General features: G+C 32.5%; 2 protein-coding genes across 2 annotated transcripts; one reads left to right on the top strand and one right to left on the bottom strand.

Moving 5' to 3' along the window:
* The first annotated feature begins 13,228 nt into the window (after nt 1-13,228).
* On the top strand, nt 13,229-14,470 carry LOC114712658 (BURP domain protein RD22-like). Its single transcript, XM_028897205.1, has 4 exons — nt 13,229-13,270; nt 13,362-13,476; nt 13,598-13,869; nt 13,955-14,470. Exons 1-4 carry the CDS (start codon nt 13,229-13,231, stop codon nt 14,468-14,470), a joined length of 945 nt encoding a protein of 314 aa, XP_028753038.1.
* A 1,060-nt stretch (nt 14,471-15,530) lies between these two features.
* Nucleotides 15,531-18,062, bottom strand: LOC114712659 (TMV resistance protein N-like). The gene is made up of 5 exons (XM_028897206.1): nt 17,826-18,062; nt 17,395-17,691; nt 16,286-17,296; nt 16,111-16,203; nt 15,531-16,028 (listed from the first exon to the last, which is right to left on the bottom strand). Exons 1-5 carry the CDS (start codon nt 18,060-18,062, stop codon nt 15,531-15,533), a joined length of 2,136 nt encoding a protein of 711 aa, XP_028753039.1.
* Nucleotides 18,063-18,162: the final 100 nt, after the last annotated feature.

Below are 18,162 nucleotides of genomic sequence, written 5' to 3' on the forward strand. Positions count from 1 at the left end.
GTACAAATTACTCCTCTGGTCCTTAATATAGGACCCAATTCTTGAGTTGGTTTTGGTCCTAAATATAAGACCCATTTCTCGTATTTATCAATTTTCTCTAAATTACCCCTATGAATACTCCCTCAACTATAATCAAGTAGAAGAGGAAGATGAGGTATTAAGAAAGATTATTATGGTGTTTTAGGAAAAATGTGTCACTTTTTTTTATAATTAACTAACTTACCTAACTTCCTTAATCTAATCAAATTAGTTAAATGGGTCTTATATTAAGGACCGAAGGAGTAATATGGTATTAAAATTTAGTATAATTAACGAAGTTGATATTAATTAGAAAGCATTTGGATTTTATGATAAATTTAATACTTCTAGTTGTTTCTGTTAATATGCGTAAATTAATTAGAAGATTCTTATAATAAGGATGAGAGCTGTTCTTATAATGGTTCGGTTGGCAACATACCCTTCTATGATTGATTTTTATTATCACTTAGGGTTTGTTTGGTATGAGGTGAAGGAAGAGAAAGGGAGGGGAAGGAAAATTTTAATGAGCTTGTTTTAAAAATTGAAGAAGTGAAGTTATAAAAATTTAATAAAATGTAAAATAAAAGATTAATTAAAATTAATCAAAAATTTTAACCCTACTTTTTTAATTTTTTAAAAAAAGCTTATTTAATTTTTCTTCCCCTTTCCTTCCCTCTGTTTCCCTCGTACCATATGGACCTTTAGATTACGTTTGGCACGAAATATTGAAAATGAGGAATAAGGATTGAGACTGTGGTTGAAAACATATGTTAAAAGGATGCTTAGCATGAGGGATTTTTATCACATAGGATTAGGCAATCCCATATAGATAGGAGTGGAGAATACGACCTCCTCTCTTGGTATATCCCAATCTCATATATAATGGTTTGTTTAATCTCAAGTATCATACAATTAGTTACATGAGACACCCTTTTGATGTAGTTTTGTACTTTTAATCTTAATCTCTATCTCTCATTTTTATTGCTTCATACCAAATGGGACCTTAGGGAATGCGCTCATCGGAAGGAAAACGCATTGAAAGAGACAATATTTGGCGTAGATAATGCTTTTGAGTTTCTTAAACAAAGCCCAGAAGATATGGCGGTCGTTTAAGAAGGAATGGCTAGGGATTCGATATTCATTAAAGTGGCTTTGATTAGGGACTTTAAATCTGTTTTTGATGCGTTGGGTTCCATTGTTGATGTTGCTGGTGGAACTGGGACCATTGCTAAGATTACCTGGGAAGCGTTCCCCAACTTGTAATGCACAGTGCTTGATCTTTCTGAGACTATACCAAAACTATCTGGAAATATCAGTTTGAGTTTTGTTGGTGGAGGCCTGTTCAAATTTATCCAAAGATGACGTCCTAACTTTCTGTTCAAAATCCCCACAAATATTTCAATTAAATAAAGAAAGAGATCAATTTAGAAGAGAAAATTTGCAAAAAGTAATAATTCAATGAAATGGATATGTCAATCACTAAAGGTGTGTTTGGTTGGAGGGGAGGGGAGGGGAGGGGAGGGGAGGGGAAATGAGCCCCTCTCCTCATTTGGTTAAAAATTTTGGAGGGGAGGGGAGCTAAAATGTCCCTTCCCCTCCCCTCCCACCCCCCATTTTGGCTCCCCTCCAAATTGGGGGTTTTTGGAGGGGAGCTAAAATTTTGGACCATTATGCCTTTATGGTTTTTTTAATATTCTACTTCTACCCATAAAATATATTATTATAATATTTATTTCAAATAAAAAATATATTATCCTAAGTAAAAAAATAAAAAATATATACATTATTATAATTAAAAATATATATAAAAATTATTTAAAAATAAAAAATATTTAAATAAAAAATTATAATATTATAAAATTAATTTTTTTTTAAATATATTTTAAAGCTGGAAAAAAAGATAGCCTAAAGAAAATAAAATTTCATTTTTCTTATAGCATATAAAATTTGTTAATTTAATTATTTTAAATATATTATTATATTAATTAGAATAAAAAATTACTATACCAATTTTTTAATACACATATTAACATGATAAGACTGGATTTTTATTAAATTATATAATTTAAATTAAGATGTAAATTAATTTATATAATATATCAATAAAAAATATAAACTAATATGTAAGGGTAAAATGGTAAATTGATTATTACTATCCCTCCTCTCCCCTCCTTGAACCAAACAAGGGATCATTAAATGCCCTCCCCTCCCCTCCTTTTTAATCAAACCAAACAAGGGGAGGATGAAACCTCCCCTCTCCTCTCCTGCCCCTCCCTCCCCTCCCCTCCCCTCAAACCAAACAGGTCCTAAGAGCATCAAAGGGATTGCTGTTTACTTTATGGAATAAGTAGACTCCACCTTTTGAATTCATTTCTTTACATTTTCGATAAAAATGTAAAAGTTAAAGGTGTAATTTTAGTAGTGCCATTTTACTCATGATTTTTTCGGGTAAAATTGTAATCAAAGATTGGAGTAAAATTAAAATTAACCATTTTTTTCATGTAGAATTTATTATTTCAAACAAAAATTTAAATTTAAATCTATTTTTTATATTATTATCATATTAAATTATGTCCTTTTTTACATTAAAAAAATAATTTTGATAATAACCATCCAAATATTCTCATTTTATCAAAATAATTTTTTTGACAAAATCTATTCTTAAATTTATTTACAAGATCTATTCTTTTAAACCCTAAATCTATTATTCAAGAGCTATTTTCTAAACAAGGCCCCGGGCCCTGATGGTTTTACTAGTAAGTTTTATCAATGCTCTTAGGAGGTGGTGAAAGAAGAAACGTGGTTAATGGTTAAGGATTTCTTTGAAGGTAAAGGAAAGATTGATGCTGTAAATGAAACTAATATGACTCTTATTCCTAAAGTGGAGAAGCCTAAGGATGTAAGTCATTTTAGACCTATTGGTTTGTGTAATTTTACTTACAAAGTCATCTGTAAGGTGATTTCCCATAGGTTGAAGACTTGGTTAAATAGTTGTATTTCTAAGAATCAGGGTGCTTTTGTGCCTAGTCGCTTGATTCATGATAATGTCATTGTGGCTCATGAGGTCTTCCATTACTTACGAAGAAGGAGGAAGGGAGTGAGATGTGATTTTGCTTTGAAGATGGATATGAGCAAGACTTATGATAGGGTGGAATGGGATTTTGTGAGAGCTATTTTATTGAAGTTTGGTTTCTGCACTAATTGGATTGATTTGATAATGAAGTGTATTTCTACAGTGAAGTTAAACTTGTGCTTGTCTGGAAGAAAAGTGGCAGAAATCAAGCCAGGATTGAGGCAAGGGGATCCTCTTTCTCCTTATATTTTTATCCTTGAAGTGGAAGTTATGGCATGTATAATCAGAAAGAATGTTGAGGCTGGGCTGTTGAAAGGTATTAAGTTAGCAAATAATTGCCCTATGCTAACTCATAGTTTTTCTGCTTATGATGTGTTGTTTTTCATGAATGCCAAAGAAGAATATTGCAGAAGATTGGCTCTCATTTTAAATGAATATTGTGTGGCTTCTGGCCAGCAAGCAAACCTATCTAAATCAGGTCTGATTTTCTCTAGAAATTCTCCTGAGGTTGTGAGAAATATGGTGTGCAGCATATTGGGAATTAGAGATGTTGTAGAGCCTGGTAAATACTTGGGGATACCAAATGTGTGGGGGAAAACAAAGAATTAGGCTTTAGCTTATATCAAAGAAAGAGTGAGCAGGAAGATAAAAGGATGGAGTGCGAGATTGTTGAATCATGCTAGTAGAGAAGTCTTAATCAAGGCTGTTATTAGTGCTGTACCAATTTATCCAATGCACTGTTTTAAGTTCCCAAGGCAGATCTGTAAAGAGCTTGACAGTATGATAGCACGTTTTTGGTGGAGTGGGGGGAGGGAAAGTGGTAGAATTCATTGAAAGGCTTGGAGCACAATGACCAAGTCTAAGAGGGATGGTGGTATGGGACTCAGGGATTTTGAAGCTATGAACGAAGCGCTCTTGGCTAAGACTGCTTGGAGACTTATGAATAGTGATGAAGAGTCATGGGTGAATGTCTTGAAGGGAGTGTACTTTCCAAATACTTCATTTTCCAATGTAGAAAATAGCCACAAAGCATCATAGGTGTGGTCAAGTGTATTAGAAGGAAGAGAATTGTTAAAGAAGGATGTGTTGTGGAAGATTGGCGATGATAGAAGGGTTAATGTGTGGTTTGATCATTGGATTCCAGAGATGAGTGGGTGAATTGCTCAGTATGTTTCTGTTCCTGAGGACAAGAAGAAGTGGCAGGTTGTAGAAATCTTAACTGATGGTAGATGGATTTTTGAAAAGCTGGGAGGAATCATTCCTAGCCATATTATTGAAATGATGAATAATGTTAATGCTCTGTACTATCAGAGAAATGATGAACCTATCTGGTTGGAAAATAAGAACAGAAGATATATTGTAAGAAAAGGTTATGTTAAAGCTAAAGGAAAGAAAGAGGCGGTTAGTGATAGAGCGAGTTCTTCATTTGCCTTACGAAGTGGAATCTGGGTGAAGGTGTGGAGAATGAAGGTTCTGCCAAAAATTAGACAATTCATTTGGAGATGTCTAGTTGGTGCAATTCCTGTGAGTGAAGCTCTTTGAAGAGGAGATGTAGCAGTTCAGGTATGTGTGTTATTTGTAAAACTAAAAGTGAATCCATTAAGCAAGCACTGTTTTTTTGCCCTTGGGTGCGATGTGTGTGGTTTGGCTCGGACTTAACTCTAGGAATTGATATTGAAAAGATGAGTAGATTTGATGCTTGGTTTTGTAAGTTGATAGTGGATGGAAATTTGATTGATGAGTTTCAGATAGCACAGATGATATGGTTAGTTTGGTTAATTTGGAAGGAGAGGAATAGTGCAGTGTTTGAGGCTAATGCCCCTAATCCTTCAAAGGTCATTGATTCTGCAACTAAAGCAGTTAGGGAATTCTGACAAGCTAAGGGCCGAGAGATCGGTGTGAAGAGGGTCAGAGGTAGGTGTGATGACTAGAAAGGTTGGAGAGCTCCTAGTCCTGGCTATCTGAAGGTTAATTGTGATGGTTCCTATACTACTAATGATGCAGCTATTGGCATTGTGTGCAGGAATGACTTGGGCGAGTTTGTTTGGGGTTTTGCAAACAAAGTGAGGGCTAATTCTGCTTTTGTTGCTGAAGTTCTTGCTATCAAGAAAGTTATCTCTGTGATTAAAGATCTTGGCATTTAGAAGGTAGAAGTAGAGGTAGATTGTGCTGATGTGTATTGTTGCTAGAAAAATAAGTCGCTTGAAAATGCAAGATGGATGGGAAGGCGGGATATGCAGGAGGTCATTGATGCCTTGAACTGCTTGCTGAATGTGACAATTTCCCTAATTTCCAGAAAGAGAAATGAAGCACCAAATTGCGTTGCTGTTGAATGTAGAAAGGGGGTGTGTCCATTTGGGTGGATTGAATCACCATCACCCTCTCTTGCTAAATGTTTAGCTTCTGATGCTACGTGTTAGGAAGCAGTGAAGGCTCGAATGAATGCTGCAAGAAGGAGAGAGGTTCCAGTATCCCATTTTTCCGGTTTAGATAATGGGTTTGATAGGATCATGTTGCTGATGCTATGATGGGAAGAAGTTCTGCAATGCCTACTGATAGTGCTGCTGCTTAAGGTTTTGACAGATGTGGTATTGGTTAATTCGTCTTTGGTTTGCTTGGTTGGGTTGTGTTTCTTTTGTCTTTGTGTTTCTTAGGTGGTGAGTTTGTGTTAGGTTTTTTGTTAGTTTCTTTTAGTGCTTTTTTCTTTTCCCGGCCTTAATTAGCTATTAGTGTTTGTAATAACCTTTTTTTGTTAATCAATAAAATGGACTTTCTTTTGGCAATAAAAAAAAAAGAAGCTATTTTCTAAAGAGAAAATCTAAAAAACATGACTGTTGAATTTTAAAATGACAAATCAGGAATTACTACAAAAATGTATTGTTATTTACTTTTTGAGTGTAGTAATTTTCTTTACAAGTGCAGCAACCAATACTGATTTGGAATTTTAAAATTCAACAGTCATTTTTTTTTTTGGATTTTTCCTTTTCTAAACCCAAACACTCCGTCATATTTAAGCTACCGAGTTTTTTAAGTGAGTTTAATTTTTTTAAAAAGATGTTGCCCATTAGGCCGTTTCAAGCAAGTCGGCCACATATGCGACATACATATGGGTAACAATTTCAGCTCTCTACTTTACACCTTAAATCACATATATGCTGCCGTAAATAAAAATCCATATTTATTATAAATAAATAATTTAATTTATTTTTAATCTATTTAAATTAATTAATTATTTTTATATTAAAAATTGTAGATAATACTCACTCTTGTTTAAAATATAAGCTAAACTTTATCGATTTATGTTTATCAAAAAATTAGTTAAAATCAGTTTAAAACAATAAATATGCAAGGTATGTATTTTTTTCTCCCAAATATGCCCTTATTAATAAAAAGAATAAATAAAAAGATGCAATAAATGAATTAAAGAAGAAAGAAAATATATGTGAGGTAAAATTGGAAAAAAAACTTATTAAATACTTAGATAAAACTGAATATTGTCTTATAAAAAAAACCAAACCCCTCCAATAACATTTGTCTTATATTTTGAAGCGGTGGGGTATTTTAGAATAGATTTAAGGGAAAATTACAACAAGATCTCACAATTAAATAAAAAAAGTTCCTTTAAAATTATCAAATTATTTTCAAGTCTTAGGAGACCTTATTGTAAGAAAATTTATTTATTTAATTACCAATTTACTTTTTTTAAAAAAAAATTTGCATTGATAATTGAAAAAGTAGTTGTTGACAACTTAAGGTGCAAGAATTGATAACTATCATAGTAAATATTGACGACAGATTTTCTCAACACATCACAAAATATAATATGAGTTGAGTTGTCACTCTTTACATTTTAAGTTATCAACGATTATTTTTTCAATTATCAATGCAAATTTTTTAAAAAATAAAAACAATTTGGTAAATAAACTAATACAATTTATTGTGATAAGGTGTCTTAAAACTTTAAAATAATTTGATAATTTTAAAAGATATTTTTATATTTAATTTTTTTAGACAGGATCTTATTATAATTTTTTTTTAGATTTAATAATTTAAATTGTCCGTGTTGAGAACTGAGGAGTGAATGGATAAGCACAAAAGGTAGAAAGGGGGCTGTGGGTGCTGAGAAGGGGGTTACTTTCACAAATGCCAAAGCATGCCTCCAATCCAGCCACGTGGTTAAAGCGTAAGGGGGGAGTGAATGTTAGCATTAAATTGAACCTGACCGAAAGGACAGGCAGCGTACGGAAATGGCCGTGCAGATAAGCCTGACGTGGCTGCAAAGGGAAGACATCTTAACATATGGGTAATTTTATAATATTCTTAAAAAAAATACTCCCTCCGTTTCTTATTATAAGAGACAAATAATCAAATTACGTTGATAAAAAAATAGTTAAAATTAGTTAAGGACAATTAATGTGTGAAAAGTATAATATTTTTTTTAACAATGCCCCCATTAATAAGGAGAGAGTATGAGAGAGAATAATTAAATCATTAAAAGAAAGAGAAGTGGGAGGGAGAGAGAGTATGAGTTGGAGACAAAATAGATAAGGATAAAATATAAAATCAATACAAAAAAATAGATACAACTTTTAAGTGTCTCTTATATATGAGAACATGCCATAAACATCAAATGTTTCTTATAATAAAAAGCGGAGGGAGTAGGAGTAGTTCAGACGTCACTTTCCATTCCTCTTATTTTTAAGTGCTGGTTGTGTGAATTAAAATTTCATATATTTATACTTTGTTTTTAAAGATTTTTCCAAGCAACTACCCTTGCAAGGTGGGACCGTCAGTGACGGACTCCAATGGTTTTTGTGGACTCACATTAGTAGGTCAATATGTAAAATTGAGCAATTAAGACTCAGTTTAAAATAATTTATAAGTAATATTTTAATTATAATTTATAAAATATGATTTTTTAGGGGTGGTGGTAATGAAAAATGAACATGAAAAATATAAGATCTTATGCTGGTGCACTGAAATTGTTTAATGTCAAAAAATAGACATATCATGTGCTGTTTTCTGTGTCCTGTTATATACCTTTTGATCCGTTTGAAAATACCCGCGCCTATGTATATATATCCTCACTAAAAATAAAGCAAATACAAGTCAGCACTTCATCAAAGAATGAGAAAAGATGACAACTCAACAATACGCAATGTGTATGACGCAAGATTTCATGACGTGATTCTGTGACGTGGATTTGGTGGTTAGTTTTGTTGGGTCTTCTTGGGTCACTTCATTCCAAAAAACGAAAAATAAATAAAAAGGGGATGCCCTTTTAATTTGTCGCCAGTTCCAAGATTCATTGCATCCATTGCAGTAACAATCAATCAAAGCTGCATTATTGCCTGCCTTTGCAGCGAGTAAAGTATTCAAAAGATCCGGTGCCAATCATGTACTTCACATGCTGACTTGAAATACAAGTAGAAAGGAAGAGAGACATTTCTTCAAAAAACTTTATTTTTAATTTTATTTTTAGATTAATATAATTTTTATCCTTTAAATTTATCCTCATTTTAGTTTCAATCCTTCAAATTTCAAATTATAGATTTTGATCCCTTAAGTTTTTTCTCATTTAAAACATTAGTTCCTATAATCCAATAAAAATTTAGATCATTTTGCAGCTAGAAGGATCAAAACCTATGATTTAAAATTTGATGGATTGAGGGGGTGTTTAGATGGAAACGAAACCATAGTTTTAAAAATAATTTTACGGTATACGAAGTAAATATGTGAAGAAGTTTAACTCGATTTATCGAAAAGTGTTTTTGAGAAGCACTTTTTTGGCATCCCAAACAACCGTTAAAACCAAATTGAAGGAAAATTTGAGGGATCAAATTTTATATTAACCCTTTATTTTTCTTAATTTTTTAGTGATATAATTTTATCAATTTCTTTGGTTCTTAATATAAGACTTAATTGTTAAGTCAATTTTGATTTCAAATATAAGATATATTTCTTATATTTATCAATTTTTTCTAAATTATTTCTATAGATACTATCTCACCATAATCAAATAAGTGAGAGAAGAAGGATATCTATAAAGATGATTATGATATTTTAAAAAAAATGTTATATTTCTTATAATTAACAACTCATCTAACTTTTTTAATCTAATCAAATTAGTTAAATATGTCTTATATTAAAATAGGAAGAGTATTATTTTTTTTCAATTTTGATGCAATTTCATATATATATATATATATATATATATATATAAAGTTCACAACGACCTCGCCATCTTATAATTGAAGTAGATCCATCTCCCTTACCGTCGATTGTTTACCAGCTTGAGTGACTAAGTGATGATGCTTATGAATAAAAAATGATAAAAATATAAGAGGTAACGATGTAATTTTAGTAGTATCATTTTATCACCTCTGGTACTAATTATAAGAGCTAATTAATTAATTTGAAAAGATTAAAAAAATAATTAAGTTATTTATTTATCATAAATAAATGTTGTATTTCCTAAAATATCATTGCTAATCAAGTGTATTGGTTAGAACTACTATTGATTAAATGATTATCTTAAAAAAAATACATAAATACTAGAGATAAAATGAATTGGAATATTATATTAGGGCTAAAATAAAAATCAAATAAAATTATATGTTAAGGACTAAAAGTAGTACTATTTTTTAGTAAAATTATGTTCAAGGACTCGGAGTAATATTGAAAATTAACTATATTTTTTTTATATATAATTTATCATTTCAAACAAAAATTTAAACCAAGTTGTCACATTTGTCGCTTTCTCGTTGTTTAAGATGAGAAGTGAGTCACTTTCGCGAATGCCAAAGCATGCCTCCAATGAAGCCACGTGTTGAAAGTGCAAGGGAGGAGTGACTGTTAGCATTAAATTGAACCCCACAGAACGTATACGGAAATGGCAAAGCAGAGAAGCCTGCCACATTGTACCTATGGTCGGTTCATGAAGCATGCCTTGAAAAAATACTCAAAGGCTGTTTAGAAACACTCAAAAATATTTTTTTAAAATATTTTTTAAAATGAAATAAGTTTTTTTATATATTTATTTTGTAAAATGTAAAAATATTTTAAAAATTATGATTTTAATTTTATTCAAATATCTTTTTAACTGAGAAAATTTCACCTTCTCAGAAAAAAAATTGAAATTTTACCGGACCCCAAGAATTAAACTGAAATTAAATTTTGTGGATGTAAAGATACTGGTGCTCTTATTTATTTATTTTTAATTAATTCCAATCATTGCGAGGGGCTGCCCCTTAATGTCGGCAGGCGGCCACCAGAGAATAATTTACAATTACAATTAGCAAATTTATAATAAAAAATAAGAAAATTTATTACTCTCATTTCCCATATTTTCATTCTAATGTACAATTATAATGAACAAATTTAGAACAACATATAAAAAAATTACAACTCTCAATTTTCATAGTCTCATTTTAGTTTACAATTATAATTAACGAATTTACGGCAATATAAGAAAATTTATAATGGTTTATAAGTGAATTAAGATGTAAAATAGAGATCTAAGATTGTTACACGCACAAGTATATTTTACATTATATGTTTAAATATGTTTGGTAGTTTGGTGGCCATCAACCTTTTGGGTACCAAGAGGTCATTAGTTCAAATTCCTTTTATGTCTGTTGTAAATTTTTTCTTATGTGTTGCTGTAAATTTGCTAATTATAGTTGTAAATTAGGATGAAAATATGGAAAATAGACACGAAGCAGTTTCAGTGATGTCACTCTTTTCTCTTCTATAAGTGACTTGTATTTTATTTTCTTTTTTTTTATACCACTTATCCTAATTAAAGAAGGGGTGTTAAAAAAGGTGGGTATGCTGTAGATTTTCTCTCACATATTTTTTTTTCTTATTATATTCACTAGGAGTAAAATTTTTAAAAAACTTATTAATTATTCTGCAAGTAATTTACATTTAAGAGCAAATTTTTCTTCTCCAAGTAATTATATATAGGAACAGAGCCCTGGTCATGAGTACATGACATTTGCACCATCCCAATATAACTTTAATGAGCCAAATTTTTAATTTTTAATTAATAATTTTAAACAAACACTATTTTTCAAAAAATGAAAATTAAAAGATAATTTTTAAATTAGATCATGTGGACATCAAAATATCAAAAAATTACAAATATAAAAATAAATTATATTAAATTTAGATTATACAATTTTAATCTGAATTGTCTACATTTGGCGATCAACACATAAGACAAGGCAAGCTATGATAAGTGTCTGCAGAGCTGCCATTTTCGTGGGCTGCCCGTCTGGTGTCAATAGTGACACCGTTTTTGGGGTCAAATTAAATTGGGTTTAATGCTACCATTCACACCCGAACTTTATTAAATGCTTCATCCTATTACTACGTCCGGTTCTAATTATAAAAATCAGTTGACTAATTTGAAGAGATTAAAGAAGTAAGTTGAGTTAGTTATTTGTCCTAAATAGATGTTGTCTTTTATAAAATATCCTTGCTAATCAAATGTATTGACTAAAACTATCATTATTAGAAGGGCTACTTTAGAAAAAAATGTATAAATATGAGAGACAAAATTGATTGGGGTCTTATATTTAGGACCAAAATAAAGTCAAATAGGGTCTTATATTAAGGACAGGAGGTAGTATTATTTATCAAATCTACAAATATATTTTTATCAAATATAATTAATAATTTCAAAATAAAGTAGTGACTTTTTTTTCCCTCAAAAATTGATTATATAATTTCTTTCAACTTTTTATAACTTGTGGCTTTCTATATGTTCATTGCTCTTACATACAGCATACCATCTTCTTCATCATTTATAAACTTCTCCCCATATGAAAAACAACATAAATGCTTTCCGGACATGCTTGCCATCTGTGAACCTCCATGACACAGTAGCTCATAATAAGTGAAGTAGCAATATTGACAATTATCACTATCTACATTGGCAACTCTTTTTTTAGCACTTTTTTTTTTGTCTAAATTACTAAGGACAAGAAGGTTCCCCCCCCAAAAAAACTTTTTCATCAGTCAAGTTGCTTTAGGACTTCAAAGCAATTATCTGAATTTTTTTTTAAGTAAGAGGCATTTCTGACTTTATTTTTGAATTTCAAGATCTCATTTTCCAACCTCAAATCTCACAGAAATTTTGCAATTTCAGTACATCATTTTGGAATTTTATCTTTTTAAATCTGTCCCGCCAAACCAATAGCACTTGTTCATAATTTTACAGAGAAATGTGTCTCTCATTCTATTTCAAGTTAGCATGTCAATTACATGATAAGTACTCGATCTCTTCAATACTTTACTAGCTATGAAGGCAGCCGCCTGCCTTCAATCATGCAGCTTTCGATTGGCTGTTGCGGGGATGGATGCAATGAATATTGGAAATGAGTAATGACCACGAATATAAAATGAATACTTTTTTCATTTTTTTTGGGTAAATTCCTTTTTCTTTTTCTTCTTTTGTTGAATGAAGTGACCTAAAACATGCTTGCGAAAAAAGAAGACAAAAAAAAAAAAACCTTCTAGTGCCGCAATAAACACTGCGTGACAATACTAACTTGCACCATTTTCTCCCGAAAAATGTAACAGAAATACCTCCAGCTCTAATAAAGTCTAGTAAAAGGGATCAGTTATTAATAAAAAATACTAATTAGTTGGCCAAAATTGTCTTATACATTGACATCAAGTCGGTGCTCATCACTATGGTGAAATCTATTCTATCCAAATATTGTTTCAACGATGCACATTTAAAATTTAAAATTCAGCTATAATTTATTTCAATGTTCCTCCCAACTACCTTATCTCATGCGCAACTACTACTTTTTTTTTTCATTTCTTTTTATTTTTTTGGGTCAAACAAAACTACGTACTATTTATTATTTTAGTGTTTACTTAATTTCTTTTTTCTTTTTGGCCAGAAATGTTTCCTTAATTTCGAGTATTAGGCCCGTATGCAGTTTTTATTTTTTCTTTGTATTTCATTATGCATATTCATATATGATGAAATCTGTATGTCAGGATATCCAGGTCTGGGTCCCATATTTCACAACAAGAGCCCAATGTGGGACCCTCTCCGCGTCTATATAATTCACCTCGGTTTCTCGTTTAGCACCATGGGTCTCCACTTGTTTTGCAGCAATGAAGCTTCCACTCTTTTCCATCATTACTGCTTTTCTCACTGTGAGCTTCCACTCCCTTTCCTATTCTCTCTCACCTTTTGTTTTCCAGACGGAACTAAGGTGTGAATGTGTGCGTCTCTATGAAATAGCAGGTTGTGATGGTGGCGGCAGCTCATGATGCTGCCTTGGCTCCAGAGATTTATTGGAAGTCTAAGCTTCCCAGTACTCGCATGCCTGAACTCCTCAAATATCTCCTCCACCCAACTGGTTAGTATGATTCATGGGTAACATTTTTATGAGTTTCAAAATTACATTCATATATATGTATATATAAAATAAATGCAGTCATTTGGTTAAGTTCCTCTGTAAATGTATGTTGGCAACTCAGGTGGTGGCACCAACAACCACGGCGTCGGTGGGATGGATGAAATGCCTGATATTTCCCAGGTTGTTTATCCAAAAAATGGGTATAAGGTGTATAGATATGATCACGCTGACAAAGGGATCCCACGCCATAACAGCACCAATGGGACTGTCTTCTTTTTGGAAAAGGACTTGAAGGCCGGTCATAAAATGAACTTGCTCTTCACGCACATCTACAGCCATGCCTCCTTCCTGCCTCGCCAAGTTGCGAAATCCTTTCCCTTTTCTTCAACCAAGGTATATATAGTACTGTCACATTCATTCTACTGAGAAGAGATGTATATAGCCAAATCATATATATTATCTTATATTTTACCAACAGATGGCTGAAATATTGAACAAGCTTGCCGCGAAACATGGGTCAGTATATGCTAAGGCAATAAAGACTACAATTGAGATTTGTGAAGATCCAGGGATCAAAGGGGAAGAAAAGTACTGTGCGACGTCTTTAGAATCCATGGTTGATTTTGTTACCTTGAAGCTTGGGAAAAATGTGAATGCTTTGTCTGTAGAGGGGATGAAAGAGGAAACAAAGCAAGTAGAAGAATACACAATATTGCATGGAATGAAGAAGGTGGGGGAAACACAGGTGGTGTGCCACAAACTCTATTACGCGTATGCTGTGTTTCTCTGTCACAAAATACAGAATACAGTTGCCTATACAGTGCCCTTGGAGGGTGCTGATGGGAGCAGAATGAAAGCTTTATGTGTTTGTCACAAAGACACATCAACTTGGAACCCAAAACATGTGTCCTTCCAATTGTTAAAAGTGAAGCCTGGGACTGTTCCTGTGTGCCACTTCCTTTCTCGATCGACCGTTATGTGGGTTCCCAAATAAAACTAATGTGAATGTCAGTGCTGTGTGTTTGTGTGTGTGTTTCAAAAATAAGAGGCACAGATAGAGAGTGTGATGAAACTCACAAGAAATATAAAAATAGAGTTTCAATACAATATTCTCTCTATCTCTGTCTCACTTTAGGTATGTTCATGTATTATATGATATGCAGGTGCAGCACGTGTTTATGTACTGTAATATATGATATGCAAGTTGGATATTCTCAATTTCTCATTTTCTCTCTTTCTTGGCGTCACTGAAAACGCATACGGAATCTCACATTGGCTCCTGCTGGCATGCAATTTCATTCTTCCAACTTCTAACATACTATGTCATTTCAACACTTTTTTAACATACGTTGAAAGTACTATGATGGCAAATCGTTAATTGAAGCACATAAATTAAAATTTGCATTTATCTTTTGGGCTACTATTTATTTGAAACTTTTATATTTTTTTGATTCAAATTTAAAAATTCATAACTAATTATAGTAAAATCATATAAGGGTGTTCTAAAATTCTTATGAACCCTCTACAAGTCCTTTACATGAGAAAAATATCACTCTAGCTTCTTTTCTGATCTAAATATATGATGACTTGGTACGTATTTTAATATATGATATGGAGGAGGCATCACTCAATAAATCCATTCTACTCAAAATTATTTTTCGAGATCTATTCTTCAGAAGCTTTTTTTTTTTTGTGAGCTCTATTCCAAACATTCCAAGACATTTGGAAAAAAAATTATAGAAGATGGAACACAAAATTTTAATGAGGAAAAACCGACAGTGTGGGGATAAAAAACTCAAGGTCAACGACAAGCAAGAAATTTCACTGAGAAAAATAGCATTTACGATTATAGTCTTATCCCTATGAGGACGAAAAGACCATATACTAAGAAAAATTAACCTGGCTGATAAATAATATCTCCTAAAATTTGAATTATAAATATAGGAGAAATATGATGGACTTTAAGCTAAGATAATAAATAAAAGAATCACTATAGGCCATAGGAATTTGAGTCTCATCAATCCCAACGCCTTCATCTTCAACTAATGAACTGATCATTCTTCATCTCTTGTATTTTGCCATCTCTCAACATCTTCTTTACACAACACACGCCACCCACACTGTGCTATTTTAAAAGCTGACTTCTTCTCTGGACCTTCGTTATTGGTGAAGAATACCATTTGAAGTTGCTCCACAACAAATGAAGAAAAACGAATGTAGATGATACATCGTTGATGACGACAATTAGACTGCACATGAATGCCACAACAACGGAATGAATTTGAGTATTTACCTTTAGAAACTTTATAAGTCCAATAAACGTTGTCACGGCAATTTGCAAATTCCAAATCATTTTCAAGCACTAAGCATACAGCCACACCCCACCATTCACCTGAACGGCAAGAATCAGGAGTTTTTACTTTAATTGACGCATTTTTTGGAGTATACTCATAGGGGCAATCTTCCGCACAAGAATAGTTTTGATGGTGAAACCATGGTGGCACTTCACTACCAGGAATAGTTAATACTCGAGTCGGTTGCATAAAGTCAGACTGCGATGAAAATTGTAATATTTAATGTGTAAGAAATAGAATGACAAGAAAACTAAATAAACTAGAGATTCAAATAGCTTACAACTTGTGAATCCCAAGTTATAATTGCAGACATGTAGTCGCTTAAACAGTGACATTTCCATTTTTGACCGGAGATTTCAAGTCTACATCGAGTCTGTAACGAAAAAAAATGGTATGATATAGAACTATAATGACTAATATGAAAGACTTAACAGTAAAAAAGAAATAAAACAAACCTGATATTCAAATTGCTCAATGAATTCCCATAGTTGCTGGGAACGAACATAATGTTTCAATGATGGACAATCAACTGCTTCTATAATTGATAGGTTTGCTGGAACTTGAGGCAAAGACTGAAGGCTTGGGCAATCATTCAAAGTAATACATTCAAGCTCTTCAAGTTTGGAAATGAGGCCAGAAGGAAATTCAACAAAATTGTTTCCACACAAATCCAACACTTTCAGTGATGATAAATTGCTAATTCCGCTGGACAGTGAGTCATCATGAAGATTGCAATAACTTAGACGTAAATTGCCCAAAGATGATAGATTTGAAAAAGAAGGAGACCACAAAGAGTTTGTTGAACTTGGTGGCCTTTGAAGCCTAAATGCCAGCTTGAGAAGGGAACGACTTTGTTGAACTTGATGGCCCTTACATCCCCTAAGAGATAATACTTTTAAATTATTCAAGGATGAAGGCACTTCTCTTATAGCAGTTTCACCAACATCAAGCTCTTCCAATGAATCATTTTCATTCAAATTCTCCGGAAGCCTTGAAATCCTTGAGCAACCAGAAATATTGATAATCTTTATAGCTTTCAGTTTTTGAAAATCACTTGGGAGGCAAACCAGATTTTTGCAATCCTTTAAATTTAATATAATAAGACCAATCAAATTGACCAATGATTGTGGTAGTTTGGATATAGCAGTGCTCTCTAAATCAAGCTTGGATAAACGTTCCATACCTTCACCAAACTCAGGAAGTTTTTTAACTTTTGAACAACCACAGAGAACTAGTGTCTCTAAAGAATTCATCTCCAATTTGGTTGGAAGATTCTTAATACTTTTGCAACCTTTAAAATCAACAATGACAAGATTCCTGTGTTGCCAGAGAGAGTGGTGAACTTCAACAAGCTTTGTACACCCTTTAAGAATTAATCTTTGAAGATTAGGAGTATTATTAAAATTTGGTGTTCTGATCAGGTTTGTTGAATGACTCAAATCAATGAACTTCAAACTTTGCAGAAACTGAAAAGAGGAAAAGGAGCCTTCAAAAACCAACAAGAAGCTAGTGATACATGCATCATATTATAGACAAACAAATCTAAGCAGAGGACATTAGTTACCTGAGTTTCTCTCCAAAGTTCTCTTAATGTACTGTATTGCATTTTAAGATCAACAAGTTCTTGAAATTTATTTTGCCTTGGTAGGAAGTCTAAAGGATACTCCTTCCATTCGATGACTTTCAATGTGTTAGGAAGGCAGTTAAGTCCTTCAAGATTCAATTGGCCTTGTGACAAATTTGAATGACTTGACATGACAAGTAACTTGAGATTGCTCATACTTGAGAAAGCCTCACGATCCAAACGTATGATATATGGTTTGTCAAATCTTACCACCATACCACGGATTGCTTCGGTTCCCTGTATGTAAAGTAGTAGGATCAAGCTAATAATATCTAAAGTGCACGGAATTGGTATTAAAAAAAAAAAAATGAAATGCATGGAATAAATTATCGTATTAAGAATGCACAATCACAAGAGAGAGGGAAGTTTACCTTCTTATTTCCCAACACATGAATGGCATCCTCTGAGGACCATATCCTACTACGTTTGCCTGCATCATCTGGTGATTCATGAACAACAATTTCCTTACCCATTGCTTGAAGCATGTCATGGACCCTCAAACGCCCATCACTTTCGGTTACCATTGATTTCTCAATAAGAATTCCTATTCCAATTTTTGCGTGAAGACCACAACTTTCTAAGATTTGTATGACATCATCCTTTGCCATCCCATTGAAAAAGCAAGCAATATCTAAGAATAAATTCTTCTCATTATATTCTAGTCCATGAAAGCTCACTTCAAGTATCTCCAAAATGTCATTTGGAGGA

The sequence above is a fragment of the Neltuma alba genome, unplaced genomic scaffold, assembly GCF_004799145.2.
Source record: "Neltuma alba isolate B1F8T4 unplaced genomic scaffold, ASM479914v2 tig00011388_pilon, whole genome shotgun sequence".
NCBI classification, from domain to species: domain Eukaryota; kingdom Viridiplantae; phylum Streptophyta; class Magnoliopsida; order Fabales; family Fabaceae; genus Neltuma; species Neltuma alba.